This window comes from Contarinia nasturtii, unplaced genomic scaffold (genome assembly GCF_009176525.2).
Source record: "Contarinia nasturtii isolate CC-2019 unplaced genomic scaffold, AAFC_CNas_1.1 Cnas_scaffold_187, whole genome shotgun sequence".
Classification (NCBI taxonomy): Eukaryota; Metazoa; Arthropoda; class Insecta; order Diptera; family Cecidomyiidae; genus Contarinia; species Contarinia nasturtii.
Genome location: NW_022197544.1, coordinates 6,337,526 through 6,359,191, shown reverse-complemented (window position 1 = coordinate 6,359,191; position 21,666 = coordinate 6,337,526). Strand labels below are relative to the sequence as shown.

General features: G+C 33.2%; 1 protein-coding gene across 5 annotated transcripts in view; it reads right to left on the bottom strand.

Annotated features, from left to right (window-relative positions):
• Positions 1-21,666, bottom strand: part of LOC116352385 (paired box protein Pax-5) — a 61,715-nt gene that overhangs the window by 30,537 nt on the left and 9,512 nt on the right. For 3 of the 5 annotated variants that reach the window (XR_004202284.1, XM_031784932.1, XM_031784935.1), the window contains exons 2-3: positions 16,981-17,178; positions 16,313-16,369 (exon numbers count right to left, since the gene is read on the bottom strand). Coding sequence is in view for 4 of the 5 variants with exons in the window: in XM_031784932.1 (XP_031640792.1) it covers positions 16,313-16,369; positions 16,981-17,164 (241 nt within the window). In the remaining variant the exon portion in view is untranslated. Of the gene's footprint in view, positions 1-1,557; positions 2,382-16,312; positions 16,370-16,980; positions 17,179-21,666 lie in introns of those variants that run through there. The other 2 variants (XM_031784933.1, XM_031784934.1) reach the window with 2 other exon arrangements.

Sequence of the window (21,666 nt, the reverse complement as noted above, 5' to 3'; positions counted from 1 at the left end):
GAATTCTTGCGATTGCAACGTATAGCAAAGTATCGAGTTATGAATTCAATTCGAGACGCGAATAACAAATGAGCTGTAATACGCAAACAAAACGTATGCACGGCGGAACAATCTTTACTTACATTTTGCTCTCGAAAATCAAATGTAAATAAATTATCAGCGGTTTTTTTTTCTCTTTCGTGACGTTAGGTGTGGCTTTACATTGCAATATATTTAAATATCAATTTGAAAAATTGTGTCTGTCAGATCTCAATCAGAACAGCGTTAATTTTGTGAATAATTTGCATATATTCTGGGCAATCATTCGTTAAATGCAAGTATAATAATGCATACATTCAATGTCCAATTCATAGAATATGTAGACTGAAATGTGCCGCTATATCGATATTTTTAAAAAAAAATCAAAATATTTTTGGAACACATGAATTTTACTCCAGAACCGTCAAATAATATATTATGCGCGAATAGATAAAGTCACTAGCATTTTGGTTTTCCCACGAAAACGTCATATTGTTTAATAGAATAAGCAAATATTTGAATCCAGGAAAACCACCACAAATGTTCATTCGCAAAACATTCTGTTTTAGATGTAAAATGCTCAAATTTAGTGGAATATCAAACGGTAGCCACCAGAAGATTTAAAAAAATAAACAAAATGTTCATTTAATATTCTCAAGAGTTTTTCGCATGGTTAATACGGAAATTCGTACTTAATAAATTGATTAATCATTTATCTCTTTTAAACATCTTGTCTAAGCTGTTCGAAAAAAGGTGTTTAGAAAACAATGTGAAAAGCCAAAATTACAAATGTATGACTACAAAAAGGTTGACGATTTTTCATCTATAATTCGATAATAATGTGAATATTTTAGTATGGCGGCGATAAGAATGTTGTGTTCAAATCCCAATCGATCTTTTAAAATCGCATTTAAAATATGTAACTTGTAAAGTCACAATTGTCTGAATCAAAGGACATCAAATACGTTTTACAAATTCATTTCTATAATGATTGGGCAAACCAAATTTCATTTCACTCGACTTAATATCTTTTCGAAATGATGAGTAATCAAACATGTTAATAACAGATCGGAATGAAAGAATACATTTTAATTGAATTTAAACAATATCATTTGATAATGTTCCTAAAGATAAGGCAATTAAATGAACGAATCAGATCCACGCAAAAAAAAAAAACAATAAAAGATTTACCGTGTATTGCCGTGTAAAAAGTTAAGTCAATGACCCAAAAATACAAAAAAAAATGTAGAACAAAAATCATTAGAGCGTCAAATATTCAATACAGACTAAAAACAAGTCCTTTATCAGAGTATTTTGAATATGACAACGATATATGTTGGATGTCGCATGTGAAAATAATAATCTCTCAATAAAATTCAAAAATTCAAGGTATTTTTTTATCATTTATACGTTGAACAATACTTATGATTTTATGCATGATTGCGTTGAGAAGAAAGAATTTATATTCGGATCAATATTTGAACAATCAAACAAACGACGGCTTTTTTAAAATGTCAAATATTGATGATAGCCACTTACATGTATAATACTCCATCATATTTTGATTATATCGATATGCAGTTGATAAATCCATTGTGTTAGATCCGTTTGTGTATTTAATTCTAAATGAACTGTTAATTTTCGCTTATGTTCGAATACTAAGATTTAATTCATCACATTTCACGCACAATAATTGTTCCGATCACAAAAAAATTTTGGCTCTAAAATGTACGCTTTTTTTGTATAAAGATTCGAGCCTTTGTCTAAATTAAAAATAAAAGTAAGGTTTGTGCTTAAAATTCTGCTCGCAGAATCGTTGTCACTATGGCAAATGACATTTTCATTCCCGAATTCCGAGGTTTAAAAAAAAGTAAACAAACAAGTCGTCGTAGTCGGCGCTTGATAATAATCTCAATATATTTGTGTATTGATTAGAATCAGATGGCACATCAATTACAATACATGAAGAAAGACAAGAGTACAATTGATTTCGGTTGTAGTTCGGTTACTGTTTGTTTGTTTGTTATTTGTATTTCCATTGCATTTTCGTCGTTTGTTTGGCACGAAATCGTCGATACGGTTATTTGAATTCACACAGTTTTTTTGATGCTGGTTCAATAAGCTCAGACTTTAAATGCTCCGATTGCATAACGAGCCATGTAATTTTCAATTCAAATCACCTGGTATCTCATTTTGTGTTTTGTTATTTTTTTTTCTTTCTTCAAAATAATTATAACTCAAAATGGTTAAAACGAAGTAGGAACCAAAAAAACCACAAATTTCCGTTGGTTTTGATGACTTTTCACTTGCACTTTACATTTACAGCAAAACAACATTGAAACAATTGATCTTTTGTTGTTGCTAACAGATAAAACCACAATGAGAAGAAATAAAGAGGTAAAAGAAACTTAACGAAAAACCAAAAATTTCTTTAATCCATTTATGTGCAACACCTTTTTTTATATGAGTCCAATCGAATATCGATTACGTTCAATCTAAATGTTTCTTCTTCTTTTTTAGTGTTAATTTTTTTATCTTTAAATCGAATTGCAACTAGAATATGACGGTTTTGATGCTAGTTTGATCTTTGGTTTGATTTTTGTGTGTTTCGTTTATTTAATTAGTTCGAAACTGATTAAATTGCATTCATATTTCGATTTACATTATTATGATTATTATTATTTTTAATCTCTTTCATTTGTTGAATGATTAACACGAATTGATCGTTGACACTCAAAACACACTCATACCGTGAAACGAATTTTGCGGTTCGAAAAAACAGTGAATGCCGAAAAAACGAAAATAATACGCACGCTAAAATTCAAGTGCGACCGATTGTCAACGTATCGAAGGAGTTTTTAAATGCTTTTAAATGAACTGAATATACTTGGATGATGAAGGATGCTGAATGAAAACACACTGAAGGCAAGCACACAACGAACCAATACGAAATTAGAGTTACGCAAAAGAGAGTGTACGAGTGATAGAGCGAACGAAACAGAGACACACTAATACTCATGCATCACGCTCATTGCACGCACCAAAATTCAAGACAACAACGACGACGACGTCGACAAACGGCACACAATACTATGCCAAGCCAATGATTTCGAAATTGTAGAAAAGATAGAGAAAACATCAAAAATAAAGTAGCTCTTGGAATTGTAGTACACGACTCCACGTCAACAGCCGTAAGCAACAACAACAAAAACGGCAACGGCAACGACGTTTACAGCAACAGCAGCAACAACAATTCGCCACACTGCAAATGGCAAATGGTAATAGCAATAAAGCGACAACCACGACGGTAGCGATGAAGTTCGACGCTAGTAGGACCTACCTACTGTTCGTTAAAAAACAAATAGTAATAGTAATAATTTTAGGTTGGTTGCGTATCATTCAATTCAACACAAGCATTAAATGTGCATATACATCCCAGTCTCTTTTCGCTGTATGAGCCAACACTCTGTGATGGGTATTGCTGCTGCTGCTGCTACTGTTGCTGGTTGTGATGTTGTATGCTTTTCACTGTATCATCGCAGTGGATAGCATTTTTAGCAGAATCCGTGGCATGCACGCAAACCAATATAATTCCATATTGCCAAACATACACATACAAACACACGAGCGCGTTCACGTCGAAACAAATGGGTGCGACCGAGACATAGAGATGACGAAAAAAAAGCGGTAAAAACACATAGAGGATCGAATACGCATATATGTATCGTCGATGACGACGACGACGTCTATTCCATTCAATCTGTGTGCGAACTGAATCGAAACAGCCACCAAACAGAATCAGAGCGAATGAACGAGAGAATGTTTGTGTGTTCGGTCACACCACATTTCGCAATACATAGGCACACAACAATACTCGAAATTAGAAAGGAAGCATACAAATAACTCCGTATGCATTAGTTTATCCTCCTGTAAATGCAATGACCGTGGGCCAGAAAGAGATACATACATGCAAACACACAGACACAATTTACGCAAAACCAAAGACTATTCTCGTTGTTTATTTCAACTTGAAACTGAATCCCAGCCGAACTTCAATTGCATAGTTTCCAAACGAAGCTATACAAATTCAACGTCGTCGTTGTCATCGTGCATTTTCATTGCGCATAAAATTAAGTATGTGTAAAAATGTGTGAGCCGATTTTAAAAGTGATATCCAAACGGGATTTTTACATCTTACGCTAACAAAATAAAAAGCAACCACAAAATGGTATATCGTCAATCATTTGGCACAAATCATACATTTGAGCATTTTTATGAACATTCTCTGTTGGAAATGAGATTTTTGATTTGAACTCAATTCACATAATTGTAAGCTATTAAATATTCAATGTTCCTCATAAAAGTGCAGAGCATTGTCCATTGCATGATGACATATTTTCTGTTCTGGTGAGAATTTTTCTAGAACGCAACTTCTTCTTTTTTTAAATTCATTCATGGTTTTCCAAGCATATGTCAAATTACTTGTTAAAATAAAACAAAAACAAAAATTGAATCTCGTTCAGAGACCGAGATCGTCCGGTCACAGATGTAATTGATTTTATACATGCACATTACACAGTTGAAACGCAAACCAAGAATCCGATTCAAGGTAATCACGTAGAAATAAATACGATTACCACAGCGTGAAAATGATAAAACTCTGACCACAACTGTTTCAAACTGAGCGCTGTACATTATACACAACCGTCGCGCGCACATTTACATTTTGGCGCGAACTCATTGCGAATGAAAGAATATGTGTCCAGTGGTAACGATCTAAAATTAAGTGCAGCGGACTGTTTTATTTGGCTTAAATTAGCTTCAACCGAAGTGGAGCTTTTTTGGCCTTCTGAAGCAAACAATCGCATTCCCGAAACCACTCGAGAGAAACCGCCCCGAGAAATCGAAAAAAGAAGCGACACCGCCAGAAGATAATTGGACCCATGGTCAGAAAATATGCTACTAAAAATGTGTGAGCAAATCACAAATGAATTATAGGCGAACGAATAGAAAATATGAAAATAAAAGCGGATTGATTGCGTCCCATGAATAAATTATTGATCTTTTTTCATGACATTTTCAGAAAAACTTTCGAATAAAGTCATTTATTATCATATCGATTAGATAACACATATTCTAGTTAGGTCTTCGTTCAATACTATTCTCAATCTTCGTACTTTTGGCTACATATGACGATTACTCACGGGTATGCTAGTAACTCACCTCTTCTCTTTCACAATTTTATTATCACGATGACTTTTTTTATTCTTTTACCAGCAATTTTGGAAAAACAAAAACTATAAACAAAAAAAAAAAATGAGTGGCTGTATTGACGCACGTATTCCTCTTTCACTCGTTCCGCTGTGCCCCAATTTGAATCAAAAAGCATGATAAAAATGACAACTCAATGGCAACCAATTTTTTTCATTTAAAAAAAAACGTGAGTTATTTTATCATGAGTTTTATTCATGTGTGTGTGTGTATGTGTATGTAGTTTTTGGCCGAATTGATATCGGAAACACATGCTGAATTTCACGAGCATAATCGACCATAACGTACAATGATTGAGATACCAGAATGAAATTGAAACTGAAACTGAAACTGAATGAAATGTGAGTTCATGTTACGTTAAGCGTGTCCGATTCGGCGACAGTGCCATTAAAGTTTATATTTATGTATATCTTGTCAATAATCCAAGCCAATAGTTGGTCTTTAACAGTTCAATAGTTGGAAAATTCCCACGGCTTGCTCTCGATTTTTCTTGTTCTCATTCTATCTCTGTTCGTCCGATGTGCAATACATCAAATAATTGAGATGAATGGTGTCCGAGATTGAGAAAAATAGAAAAATCGACAGAGTCTTGTGTTTGGTTTAGATTGAAAGGTGATTGCAAATGACACACGTTCACTCGATATTCATCCGATAGTTGTCTATGATGATGATATTGGCTTATTGGTTGGGTATTTGAATGAAATTTCATTCGACAAATTTTCGTTGTGATGAGAGAAGAATGCCAGAATCGGAAACAGTAATTGTCACACACATATCGATTTGATGGAAACGACAACCATGAAAATTTGGTTTTTCAACTTAAGATTATGAATGAAAAACTGGAATGAATGAAAAGCAACACAAATAGCCGATGAGAAACTCGAATTCAATTATTTCGCAGAGATCTAAAATCACTCGCACTTGATAGCTTCGTTACGATGTGAATCTCTCACACCGACGAGACAACATGAAATCAAATCCGAAATCAGTAGAGTGAGAACGAGATATGACAAAAGAAGAAAAAGAAAAAAAAACAACAACAACAACAGCCGTCCATCTGAATGGTCGAGTCAGAATGAACAAACGATTCAACCAGCTAGCCACCAAGCGCACGTTGAAAAATTGAAAAGGCAGAAATGCAACATCGACATACAATTAAAATTGATGTACACATCGACGCAAAACCGGAAGCAGTAGACAAAAAAAACTGCGCGAATGAAAAGCGCGCACGCACATAACCCACAGTGAGATATAGAATTTAATGAGTAAACATCGAACACAGCTGAACCGGCCACTGTACGTGCAGTAGACAACACTGTTTGAATTCATACAGAGAATGAATAACGAAAAAAAAAATCATCAACAACAACAAAATCAACGAACATAATAAAGCAAAATCACTAAATCACTTTATAACTGCCCGTCAAGATATGCGGTAGTGGTTTTAATTTAATATTGTATTATGCGGTTGTGTCTTACAGATAAGTAAAAATAAACACCTTCCCATATATCTGTTGCCACGTTTTTCTTTTTGTTCTCTCTCTCCCTTCAATTTTATTTCAATCGTTCGCTCGCTTCGGGTTTCTGTAATTTGATAATTTTGAATTTATACGATCATAAAAATAAAACATACGAAAGACAACTACAAACGAGGAAACGAGAATCATGTCAATCGGGAAGTCTCACTGGAACAAAAAGTACACGCTGCTCATGATGAGTACAGGTGTATATTTTGATTTGTATTACATGAACAGGTGAGATGAGCCACATGTGATAAATGTAAAAAGAAAAGAAAATGACGATATAATATGATTATTATGTGTTGAAGATTACACTCAATCAATCAACAGCTAATTACCATCGAAGTGACAATAACCATCGAAAATTGATTCGGAAACACACGAACGTTGTCGAACTGAACAATTTATTGACCTTAGGAAATGTCTACATTTATATGTGAAATGGAGTCACCATCAAATGTGGCATTTCGTTGGGAATCCAAAAAAAAAAAAAAATTAAAAATAACGACTAGGGCAAAAAGTGCTTGGCAAATCCAAGGCGATGGAATTAATTTTTGGAATTTAAAAAACATTATTTTCACATGTATATGTATAAAGTCATAAAAATTTTTACTTTCGATTTTTCACATTATTTTAAATGTATTGTTCGATTCCGGTGAATGTATTCGACACATCATATGTTCAATTACCATGCCGAATGGCTGATGAAACTTTCACTATCGCGGCAAATGCGTGGAAGATATTGGCTGAAGGCGTAAAATTAGTTATTTACAGTAAAAAAAATGCCGAAATGTCCTTTGACATCATTTATTTAATGTACTTATTATACTATTTTTCATGTTTATACATTTCTCATGTTTTTATTTTGATTATATTCAGAAATAATTGGAAAACATAAAAAGCCCCTCCGTCCTTTAACAAAAAAACGATTCACATTTTACAGCAGGGCATATTTTCATGGTAAACGCTAGATTGGGCATGATTTTTTTTCTTCATTTCAATATGAGCCATCATACTTTTGCACGATCACCAATGTAGTCAATGCAAATCAAATGGCACTCACATTTGGCTCGATACACTTGGAGCGCAAGCATAAAGTCGATTTTCGTTACATTGAAATTATGCGATGCGAATGAATTGAATGCGTCTACGACGCGCATATTTTCTCAAACGAAATATTCTCAAATGCTTTCTTTGGGTGAGAGAACGCATCGGTCGGTATATGGATTGTATATGTGTGTGTACGTTGTATCATGATTTGTCTCTTGTACAGTGTTTCGATTTTCTCTTGCATTTGACTATCAAATTTTCGCTGAAATCCGTAGCCAACGACATTACTGTGCTAGCTCCGCCCGTCCTACGTCGATTGCTTTTACGTAATCACACAAATACTTTGCTAAAAAAGGATACAAGAATTATTATTCGTGTTTTTTTCCTTCTTCTCTTCTCTTGCACATACAGCGTCTTTCGCAGCTGATGCAGAATTTCTACTCGGAAAGTTTCATGACCTTGCAAAAAAAACACACGCACACTTCTTTTTGTGTATCGATCGATTGACTTTGAATAAAAATGCGAAGAAGAGAAGAAAATTTCACAAGGTGAAAAAAAAAAAGAAAATTTTGAAAGACCTATTGCCTGTGTGTCGTGAGATGCGGAGAACGAATCGATTGAATGATGTGTAAAAATAAATCATAACTAAAAGTACGTGAAACGCGTCGTTTCTTTTGCGTGAAATACCATCAAATCAATGTGCCGAGCATGTGGACAAGCGTATAAACAGCACGTGGATGTGATTATTGGTTTAGAAAATAAAATAGGCGTCAACCTTTTGCTTATTCCAACAAGAGCCACACACTAAAAACCAAACCACATCACATCCATACGTACACCAACACATATGCATCGTACCACCGCCGTACCGATATGAACCAAACATTTGACCCGTCTTTGGAACACACAACTGTAACACCGTATCGTATTACAACGTCTATGACGAGCGTTGCATGCGCGCTAGAAAGAGCAAGAGATTTTTTTTTTTTTTTTTTTATTGTATGTGTATTTGTACATGTTTAATTCGCTTCGTACACGCTATATATGAGCACACATTGGTCTGCGTTGATATTGCTTAAAACTTATGTTCGCTGTTTATGTTAAAATGCACACATTTTGAAGCTCGTAAGTATTTTGCGCGCTGCTAATCTTTTACTGGGCACACAACGACACAAAATAAGCCATGCATCAGCTATTGTACAAATATTTTGCCTACGTTGTGGCTTCCAAATTATACGTTTTATTAACCACAATACTTTCAATACAATTGTAAAAAAAGCGATATAAAAAAAAGTATTCGACCGCATTTTTGGCCGAAATATGAAACTAATCTAGTGAAAAAATAAATGGCTTTTAATTTTTCTGTTGAAAAATAATAATTTATATCGATTGAAGAAGAGAATATGTTATCACTTCTTGTCTTCTTTTGAAAGGCAAAAATTATTTAAATTAATTTTGACGAAAAAATATGAAATCGCAATTATGAAAACGGTTGAAAAAAAATGTTTTCACTAAAAAGATGAAAATGACGGAAAAAAGTCCTTTTTTTATCGATGAACATTTTCAATCACCCAGAAAATTGTTTGCTTTTAAATTCAAACAAACAAATGAAAAAAAAGACACCAAAATGTTCGACCGTAAAACTGTGTGTTCACTTGCATTTATTTTGTCGATGTGATGATATTGAAATTCGTTCATTAATGCTCGTAGAAGTTGAATGAATTGGTTGAGTGAATCACGTTGTATTCGCTATTGTTACGGAAAGTACCGGTTCCGCATTATGGGCTGGGGAAAATATGCCCGTTTGACATTTTGTTTGCTGCAACAGTAGTTGAAGCGTCGGCACCAACACTAACAACAACAAAAAACATTACCAGAAGAATGAGGAAAAGTTATCAGCAACTAGAGATAAGGTCACACATGAAATAATCAACCTTTTTTATATGAAAATTATTGCTGTTTTTATTATCGATCGGAAGAAAAACTGGATACAAATAAGCAGACGATGAGAACGTTATAAAAAAATCGCTGGAGTTTCAGAGTTTTCCCGATCCAGATTCTGTTTGGAAATGAGTGATACAACATTGATAAAAGGAGAATAATAAAAAGAACGAAGAAAAGCTGAAATTTTGCAATTCAAATCAACCAAATAAAGTGAAAGAAATATGCGAAATGTGGAAAATGGCGCTTTTTACGACTGAATTGTAAGCATTTTTTTCGGTCTCGAAAATCGCTCATTCATTGTGATTGCCTTTGATTTTCGGGAAGCCTTTAAATTGTCTGAATGTGTGCGTGTCCGGGAAATAAGGCCTGGTTCTTTTTGTATTTGTGCACATTATTGTAAAATCGTTCTTGAAAATGATGAAGGGCTACGCATAAACAACAAAACACAATAACATAAATTTCATCATCAACATTACCGAAGAAGCAGAGTTATATATGCTCTGACGATACATTCGATATTGAATGCTTGCACATTGAATGAATTCATTTAAATCGATTCAATGAAATGTAGTTACGATTTTTTTTCTCTTTTTTTTCTATTTGAAATCAGTTGCAGTTTGAAGTATATTAGATTTAAAATTCCAAAACATTAAGCCAATTTATTTCCCCGCTTGATGCGCATTGAATGGGAATTGTGTGCAGTGGCAAACGGACACCCTTAAACCAAAACTACAACATGTCAAAAGGTATAATGTTTTTGTTAAGTCACGTCATTGTTCAATTGTTCAATTTTTTTTTTTATTTAATAAATTGAAAGACAAAAGTGCAAGAGGGAAAACGAACGAGAGAAACAAAATATATCGAAAGTGAGAAATACACTTCATTATTGAATTGTATGGAATGGAAAAAGAGGCATCCGAACAAAAGATTACACACATCAAAAAACATTATTACAATTCCATTGAATTTCACACTGTTTCCATTCGATTATAATTATTGATATGCTTGTACAATAATGGACTTTTTCATCTCAAATAGACTCTCTCTCTCTCTCTCGTACACACACAAACACACACTCGCACATCATTTCAAATGCATCCAAACAAACGTTGCAATGCACGCGTCCAATGATTGTGTTCCAAACAATCAATATCGTATTATTTCGACTGTGAATGAAGTGGCACTTACTTAAAACTCCGTTAGTTAAACACCTTAGACACAGGACACCGAAATCTCTGTTGTACGACATTACGCTGCATTTGTTTGTCTGTTTATTATTTAAGCATTAAATCAAATGTGCACCTTTTTTAGTTTTGTTGTTTATACACTTTTCGACTTGAGCTATTGCATTTCAAGGGTGTACCGTGTATCTTTTCTATTCTCTCGAAATTCTATTATAGCATTATGTTTTGCTTGAGGTAGATTTGTTGCATTGTACGCTATGTGCACACTCTTAAGATTGTGGTGCTGTCAGTCGTGTTGGCCGGTATTGTTCCGGAAAGTCGAAAATCGTCTCCATATGCCACTACAGTTACACATATTTTTTAAATGTCATTTTATCTAGGGGACAATTCATTTCAGTTTTTTTTTTCATCTAATTTCAATTGTTAATGAACTTTAAATCCCAAAGTCAATTCCATAAGTCACAATGTTGAAGAAAGATGAAAAAAAAACTCGGAAAAATTGTGACATTGTTTGTGTATATGTGATCAATTTGAATTAAATTTAATCATTCGACGGGCATCCCCCTTGTAGTTTCAGGTAGAATAACAATCAACAAAGGGATACACTTCATATACGTAAATGGCAATTATTGAGCTCACTAACAATAAAAATAAATTACTGTTACATGTTTCAACAGTTTCGAATGGAATATATATATAAATTTTTTGTTTGTTTGGATGCGAACGGAATTGTGTGATTCTGTTGTTGTCATTTTCACAGACAATACGCACAATATCTGTATGGTTGTATAGTAGAGATGATCGGTAATTTGATTTTGAATGGCTCGGTCCGAATCAAAAGTCAATCGAAAAATGCGTAAAAGCCGATTTTCGATGACATAATTAATCATTGCTTTTGATCAAATCTGCGCAGCCGGTTTGCAAACACATTCAGAAGAAGCAATTTTCTCTTTCTATACACATTTTATGTATACATTGTTTATATCAATATAAATGATATACAATAAAATGCGTGCGTTATTGTTTAATTGCCATTTCAAAATTCTGTTTCACTTTCGGCCACGTGCAATCATCGAATCATTGGATATATTTACGTTATCTTTACAAACAATTTAAAATAATTGCCATTCATGAGTATTTGCAAATACTCCAATCAACTATCTAGATTTCTAAGTAAAATAGGATTTATCATTTATTCATAATATCTTTCTCGTGAAGAAATGTTTCATTGTACTTTGATTTAAATATTTTGAAACAATTTCAGTGTGGATATAAGTTAGGCGCCTTTTTTCTCAAATGCAAAACTGTCGACTGTTTAAAAGAAACTCCATCAGAATTGATAAAAATGTGGATGTGTTGTTTGTAGAGAGAGAAAGAAATACGTAATAAAACCAGTATTGTTATTTTTTTAAAAATAAATTCTGGCCGTAAAAAAAATGCAAAAAATTGTTTGAATTTTCCAAATATGCTGTGTTGTTTATAGACAACTAGTGCATACTTGGTTTTGTTGTGATTGGTTTTTCCATGTAGCCGAAAAAAAAATGGTCGCTATCTCGAGGTAGTTGAATGCTTTCTCTGGTGTGTCTGTAAGGTTGTTTTTTTTCGGTGGCATACATGTATACGTATATCTATCGAACTGAAGAAAGTAATATTTTACGGTCTTGTGATTTTATATGCGCCAAATATCTCATACGAAAAATTCAGTTATTTTTGCCTTTCCCCATCTAATTTAAATGCATGAATTATGGCAACCAATTTCGAGTACATTGGCAAGAAAAAAAAACAACCGAAAAAATAACATCAACAACAACAGCCGACAACGATAGCAGCAATAGACAGTGGCAATGACAGGCAACAAATATGAAAAATTCTCAATTTTACGTTGAACATATTTGGTCTCTCTCTGTGTGTTTGTATTGTTGTTGTTTGCAATTTCACATTTGGATTCGAATGTGTGTATTGCCGAATCAAATTTGCTTCTTTTCAGTCGAACACCGATTTGATGCTCACGTATAGCCGCGCATATTTACATACTTTCTTATTCATGGTATTTTTTATTGGTGAGCAGCAAATGTCCAATATATTGAGTATTCAATGTGTGGATTTTAATAATCCGAATTCGCCTTTTTGTTAAAAAAAGAGCAAGTGGCAAAAGAGAAAACGGCACACCAAAAATGAATTTGCATAATGTTGATTCGGAGGGAAATAGAGAATGAAATCAAGATTTTCTCTTGATACGACGACGTTGATGGTTTTTTTTTTTCTTCACTCGTACCTTTTGGATCTTCTGCGTTGCTTTTTGGCTGCGGTTGTATGCTCATTGCTCAAGTGACATTAAAAATATAATAAATTATATGTGCTCACATTTGAACAGGCAATGTTCAATTAGAGAGGGGGAGAGAGCGAGAGAAATATAAGAAGGAGCGACTACAACGGAATGCTGTCACTGTCGAAGCCGAAGTTTTCCCGTGTTGTTTGTATTAAGAATGAATATTATTTCGAAATGGGTTTCGACCAGAAAAACAGCAATATGATATGATGATGGTTTTGCTTTACTCCAGAGTAAGAGTGAGAGAGTGAGCAAAGGACATCGCAGCATGATATCTTCTTTTTATTCATCATCGTTGTCGTTGTTGTTATTGTATCGAATATTTTACGTGTTTCATTTTTTTTTCTTATTAGAATGTCGTTGTGCTTTTTTCCATTGCTTTCATTCGTGTCAAGTCTCAGTTGCCCACATTTTTCCCGTTTCTAATATCCAAGAATATATATATTTTCTCTTTTTTTTCCTGCAGATTTTTCCCCCACTAACGAACGATTCAGATGGATTTTTTTTCCTCCGGTGCAAAAAAAAAATGGAAGAAATAAAGCCAATGCGTTCAAACTGTGTAGTGACGACTACATTCTATCTTGTTGTGTATTTGTAAAATACGCCAAATAAATGTGTAATAACAGCAAGAAGATTGATAGCTCAATTTATTTCTGAATGTAATCATCTCTTTCGGGTCGGTCTCTCTCTCTTTTTCGTTCTCTTCTTCGCTTCATATACTTAGTTCAGTGTGATACCACTTTGCGTATGTTTGTGTTTTGCGCGTTTTTTTCCATTCTCCCATGAACTTGACTGAGCTCAATTTGTAATATGCAAGTGACTTTTTACCGTGACAACAACACAACGAGATTTCTTATTTTACACACAATACCATACGCATCAAGACCATAATATTATTTGCGTAAAATGCACTTCTATTAATTCAGTATTTCTTTTTCTATCGAATGAACGTTACACACGATAGAGAGAGAGAGAATAAAAAACCATTAAATGGATTTGCGCCCATCAACCGACACACAAATTTAAAGGTCGTTTGCACAGGATTATCAGAGATCAACACAATGTCACATTTTATGCAACGATTTACACTTTACAGTAAGTATTTGATTTCGGCACTCATTTCAATTGAAACCAATCGATTCGATTCGAGTGAATTAGGTTTGTGATAGTGGTTTTTTTTTCGTTTAAAATAAAAAAAAACGTTGTTTTTCATTAACATTTTCTCAAAAACTTTGACGAACAGAGGTGAATAACATCTACGTCTACTTGTATTACGAGTATTAATATTAATTTTCGACTTCAAAAAAAGAACCAAACTCATATTTTATTTTATACGACAGAAATCAAATCATTGTCGATATCCACTGTTTATGCAAGTGTAATTGTTGTTGTAAAAAAATTGTCACTCTTCGTGTGGGATTCGCGGTTTGATTGGTTTGTTTAATACCATCACAATTCAAAATGTTGCCAATGTTTGTACAAAAATACTCAAAAACGTGCTTGAAATGGCGACAAAAGCCCATATCAAAGTTTGATTAAATGTTATTTTAAAAAAATGGTTTTGTTCGTTGCGTTTTCCATTCCATTTGTGGATCGCAAATTCATTTTTATTTCTTCATTCGTTTCGTTTATTTAATGGCTATATATAAACAGAGACATTCATTAGGTATAAAAAAAGCCAAAACTGCTTACACACCACACACATAGTCGGTTGATTGAAAACAACAACAAAAATTGTTTCGAAAACCTCAAATTACTATCGAAACATCTGTGCTAAGTAAAAATGAGCCGAATAATGTAGAAAATATACATGTATGGTGTGTAATTTTCAACCGGCTAAGCCTATAAAGAGACAAAATGCGAATTCCCCTCATCTGTGCCATCTTGTATTCCATAGTTGAACTCAATTACAATGAATTGAATCGAAAAAGAGAAAAAAAACAACAACAGTAACATGGCTACATAGATCTGTTGACCAGTGAGATACGTATAGCAATGGAATGAAAGAATGAAGAAAGCGTATATGTGTATGTATGCATCAGCACGCATAGATGTACAGCTCTGTGTGGCCGTGCTATTGTTGTTGTTTTTTCACTTTTTCATTTCAATGCTACAGAATTAAATTCAGTTTTTGCATCTAATTCACACTAAAATCAGATGGCGCTCATTAGCGAGATTCGCAAAAAAAAGTCTCCAATCTCATACAAATATACACCGGCTGGTAATTTTTGACATTTGATTGGAATCGAAAAATCAAAAGTGAGAGAATTATTGTTCGGTTTGATTTGTTGATTCGCAAATGAAAATGGGTCACATAAGTCTCTAGAATAATCGAATCGAATAAGCGATTCTTCGTTTCTAGCTTATGAAATCGAAAGAAAAAAAACAAAAACACAGGCAAAATAACAAAGAAGAAAAACGCAAATAAAGATAGATCCAGACATAAAGATATTAAATGTGTAATTTCGATGGTGCGAGAAAAAGCCGTACAATTTGTAGCCTCATAATCGTTGACTTTGGGAATGACCTTGAGTCGTGAGAACTATGATACATACACGTATCCATTGTTATTTTATACAGAAATTTATTCAATTTTGTTTGACAACTTCCACTCTTTTTTTCGTGTCTGTTGGTTGGGACGAATGTACTTCAATGTGTGTTTTATATATTATTCATTCTCATAGCGCAAATCATTTCGACTCACTAATAATATAGAGGTAATGAGTACGCAGCACTAGAATATATAACACTGAACGTAATTTTTTCGCATTTAACGGCAATGTATTGCATTTACGTCAATATTAGCAAACTTTGTTCTTTTGCATACAAAAAAAAATTATATTGCCTTTTTTTAATGATTCATTATTTGTTTTGTTGTGTATATGTAACGTTAATTTGAAAATATTTCATTTCGGTTACGATTTTATTCTGAACAGCCAAATTATAAGAAACAAGAAAATTTAAGGTAAAATAAATAAATAAAAAAAGGTACTCACCATCACCGCCCGCACTCCCCTGCGAACCATCTTCTGAAAAAACATCAAAAACAATGTCTGCCAATAATAAATCAGTTCTAAATCTTTCGCCTTTCGCTTTGATACGTTTTTTTTTTTATTTTTCATTTATATATGTGTTTGTTTCCTTCGTTGTCTCGCTTTAATACAAAACCGAACCAACGAATTTTTGTTCATATTGGCGTATTAATGAATAAATTATCATTCCAGAGCGGTGTAGCCTTTTGAATTATCTCGACCGAATGAAAAAGGGAAACAAAATGGATTTTGGCCACGGCTTTTTTATGTATAATTTGGCGCTATGAAACAGATTTTTAAATACAAAAATATGCCGAACAACAAAATTGGCAAAATACGCTCATTTTTATGCAAACTAACCATTTCGAACAAACTCTTTGTTTAATATTTAACTCTCTTTTCATGCGATAATTAATGGATTTATTGTATTTATTTCAAGACACACGGAATTTCTACCCGAAAAAAAAATCCTATTGGAATTGACTTAATCAAGAATTATTTGTTCTTATAAGTTTGATTGAAATAATCGCATCTAGAAAACTGATTTCAATGAAATATGAAATTTTTGAAAAAAAAGAGATGGTAATTATTGATTTCAGAGAGGACACAACAATTCGGGAAAATCAACTCACTTTTTTGCTGTTTTTCATCATGCATGGTGATATGAGGTGGTGCTTGTGATTGTTGTTGATGATGATGCAATAAACCAACAGAATGATGTTGTCCAGATTGTGAACTTAGTCCATGTGATCCGATAATTCCATGATGATTTATGTGCTGAATGTGCACTGATGGTTGCAATTCCATACTTATCATGACATATAAATCATCTGTAAAAATACGCACAAAAATAAAATTCATTAATTTTTTTGATTCAATTGAAAATAAATGTAACATTTATTAGAAATTTATTATTATTATTAATTTTCTGTGTCAGGATCGCTAATAAACTGGGCAATTTTTAAGGCTATCGCACTTAAGTAATTGTTCATTTCTGCACATTTTTGCAAGTTTAATCTCATTTGTTATTGAAAACGGTCATCAAAATAACATACATCCGTCTTTATCATTATGTAGTTCACCGTGATTTCGGAAGATCATCGTTGAAAGTTTGCGGTTAACACAAAATGCTCAATGCTATTTTTTATTATTACGGTTCGTGAATATATTCCATGGTTTCGAATTGACACATTGCAATAACGAAAAAATACGGTATAGTTTAATCTTGACCAGACAAAGTGAAAGAGTTTAAAGTGAAAAAACACAATACACTGATTGCAAGAAAGAAAGAGAAAGAAGCAACATCAGATAAAAGTACCATCTATTTTCAATTTTATGCACATTATCGTGCGATCATGCGCACACTATATTGTTTTGTCTAACTTTTCAATTGAGATATATATATGTACGAATATTTTTTTTCCTATGTTGTTGTTGTTATTGCTGCTACTGCTATATAGTGTTGGTATTTGTGTGTATTCACAAAAGTATTACGTTTGTTTGATTTTCATTCACCGAAACGAATGAACTCGAGTGCAGTCGAATGGAAAATCTATGACGATTTTTCCGTGTATAACATTCATTGGTGAGTTTTTCGAATTGAATTCAAAATAAAAAGAATCACCACGACTTGTTAGGCAAATAATGCACGTTTGAAATGATCAAGTATATTCGGTTGTATACAAATAGATATAATATCGATATGACTGTATTTCATTCGTTTCAATTTTTTTCATTTTTCAATCTCTATCCCATTTAACTGTTTGCTTCACTCATTCATTGACAATGCCGATTTTTCTTTAGAAATTGAACTGTTTACATAAATGTAGAGTGATCACAGTAAACTAATCTGGGTTTTTTCCCTCATAACTGGCGCATATTTGAAAATTCACAAAAATGAAGAAAAATCTCTTTCTCTTGTGCTTTCTGACTGTCTATAAATGAAACTATCTTGGGTATCTTGTGGAGCCACCTAAAAACTGACACACCACGATATATATGTCAAAATTCGAAATGGTAATTTTTTTCGTAAATGCATGGTCAATAACGACGAGTGTAATTGGAAATTTAGCTGATCAAACAAAAGATGACAACTTTAGTTTGCATTTTTCGTCTTCTTTCTAGCCCAAGAGCAGCAACAATTGTTCTCATATTATCGTTTTCAAAAGGCGGAAGTGACGATTTTTTTTTTGCGAAAATTGTTGAAATTGGTGGTCAGTGTTCAAACTGATCATTCAAATAAACGCGTACAATGCAATCTTCAATTTATATAAGGAATGCATTTAGGATTATGTATGTAAAGGATCCCACCAAAATTGAAGCGATTAAAATGTAATCGAATTACGACTGTACTACTGGAACTTATAGCAATTGTAAAAAAACGAAACAAAAAAAATGAAGCGTGCTATTGACTGGCACAGGTAGCACCATCAATTTTGTAATAAAAAAACAATCATCCTGCTAAGCTTGTGCTCTAATTTTTGAGTGCATCAGTTGCCCTTATGTCTGTCTTCGTTTTGTTCGTCTTCTGTTGTATTGTTTTCTTCTAGCTCTCATTCGATTTTCACAAAGTGCCCGATTCAATTTATCGGTCATATCAGATAGAGAGAAAATAAGGGTCGATGAATTGAATGCCACATGGCTTGGTAAATGAATGCGCGTATGTTTGTGCTGTTGTTGGTTCTGTATCGCAACAACATTCTTTCGATGCATGTTTTATTCCATTCATTTGCAGTTTTGGCGGCTTTTTTCAGCGTAACGGTTGTCACCACGTAACAGACATTCAAAGTAATAACAACAACAAAAAACGAAGAAAATGACGACAACGATGATGATGACAATGAAAAGAAGAAAAACAACAAATGCGAACCGAGTTCTTAAGCATTTATCGTAATAATATCGCAACTCAAGTGTTCTCCTAATCAATGTAGGTTATTTCCGAGTACAGCAACATAAACAAATTAATGTCACACGCCACACGAACAAAAGAAAAATTAAAAGAAACACACGCACATTGTGTTCAACATTGGGAATACTGTTCTTTTTTGGAATTTAATCAATAGTTTTATTGCTTGGCTACCAAAAAGTATACGTTAAAAAATGAATCTTGAATAAAAATATTGTAAATTAGTTTTAAAAAAATAATCATTTATCTCATCTGTTAGCCCTTAAACACTCATTTCTCAACAATTTCCGTTGATATCGCCCAGAACTAATCTATCGTCTAGATCTTTTTATGCATAAATTGGCAAAATCAGTTGAAATGTTTGCTGTTGTTGCTGCCACCGTTTTTGTTAGTGTTAATTTTTGATGGTTGCAATGAAAACGGGCGAAAAAAATATGCCGCGAATGTGCCGTTTGTATTAATTCGAAAGTGAATCCCATTATTTGCGCCATATGGTGAATTCGTTAAAGAACGTGTTTCGATGTAGTTGGCGTTTTGTTTCCCTCTTTGTCGAAGCGGTTAAGAACAGTTGATCGAAAATACCCGGCTTTTCCAGCAGAAGCGAAGGAGATATAATTTTTTTTTTCTGGAAAGACGACGACGACAAAGAAACAGAAGAAAAGAGAAGAAACACGATTTAGAAAAAACACGAGAAGCTAACGATTATCATACGGACACATAATGTGAATCTATCATCTACACAAAACATATCATATGGGAATGAATTCAAACAGCAATAAAAATTCATTGTCAAGGAGGAAGTAACCAGAACAGAGACTTGTAGAGAGAAAAAAATGAGGCACGTGTTTTCTATCTTATCCCAAAAGCAATATCAATGTGTTATTGTTTTTTTTTTCATCACCATCATCATCATCATCATATTCTTCGATTACTTTTGAAACATAAACATTGCAAGAGCTCAATATCACCGGTGGGTCAAATATATAATTGGTGTACAAAAATGATTCGCATGTCATTTGAAAAAGAGCGGTGAGAAAGAGAAGAGAGAAAAAAAGCACAATAACCACATAATGAACGTAAGAAACGACGATAAAATGTAATTGAAATGGATCCATCCGTTGTACCTTGCATGTGCATACTTTCTTGATTATTACCTATTCTGGTTTCTTCAGACGTTTTCCATTCATGTTGGTAATTCGCGTTTTCATATTTAAATGTGGCTTCATCCCCAGTATTGGCTTCTTCAACATCTGGATTATCATCATTTTAAGATACTTTGTTTTACCACCAAATTCAATATCGATACCAAAAACAAACTTTTTATTTTTACCGAAAATTAAATTGAACAACAAGAAATTGCTTTGAAGATGATTCGACGCTCAATAATCATTTGATTGAATTTTGACTATGAAGAGAACGAAAAAAACACAACGCAAGTGTCAAAGGATAGTCCAGAATGCAACAGACCGAAACAACTAACCGAATATACTCTGCTTGCTAACAGAGTTTGTTAATCGGTCAGTGTGCTATGTACAAGTCACTAAGTTCTTTTTCTACTATTTCGACGAAGCGTGGTAAAGATTAGAAAAAGATGAAAAATATTTCAACATTTTGGTCGGAAGTTTATTGGCATTTTATGTTGATTTTGATTTCAGAAGACACAAAAAACAATTATTTGGATGGTTTTCAATGCGCACTTTTACCTTCAACGTGTAGGTTCTTCTGATTTCTTATTGATAAATGCTAAAATGTTATTTTTTTTTTAAATCAACGATTATTTGCTGATCAAACAAAATATTTAAACAATCTCAAAGTATCAAAATGGAAAGATTGGATCATTTTGTATTAGTGGTTAAATAAAACTAGCAAACATTGTTTCCGTTGAACTCTAGTCATTTTTTTGATATTTCAATTTATGCCCATAATCAATTTTATATGATAAATTATATCAAATTGACTATAAAATTGAAAAATGACTTTTTAAAGGTCAGATGTTAAAAACGGTTAGAAATAAAAAATTGACTTCATTATTGTTCAAAATTCTAAAGCGTGTTTGTGCAGAGACGAAAGACACCGTCCAAATTCAAACCTCAATCATCATAAAAAATGACTAATTATTTGATGAAGTCAGTTGGCTACCACATACAACAAATATTCAATTTTTTTTATTGCTTTCATGTAAACACAATAAAAAATTTTTTTATTACTGACATTAACTGTAAAACAATTGAAATCATCTAAACATCATCGTTACTTGTTTTACCAGATGCATCTGTGTGCGCAAACATTATTATAAAACATCAACTCTTTGGATCCCTTTTGTCTGAGATAAGCTGTGATATTTTGGGCAATTTCATGGTGCGATCAAGTGATTTCCTGTTGTAATAAAGCCGCAATTAGAATCGAAAAAAAG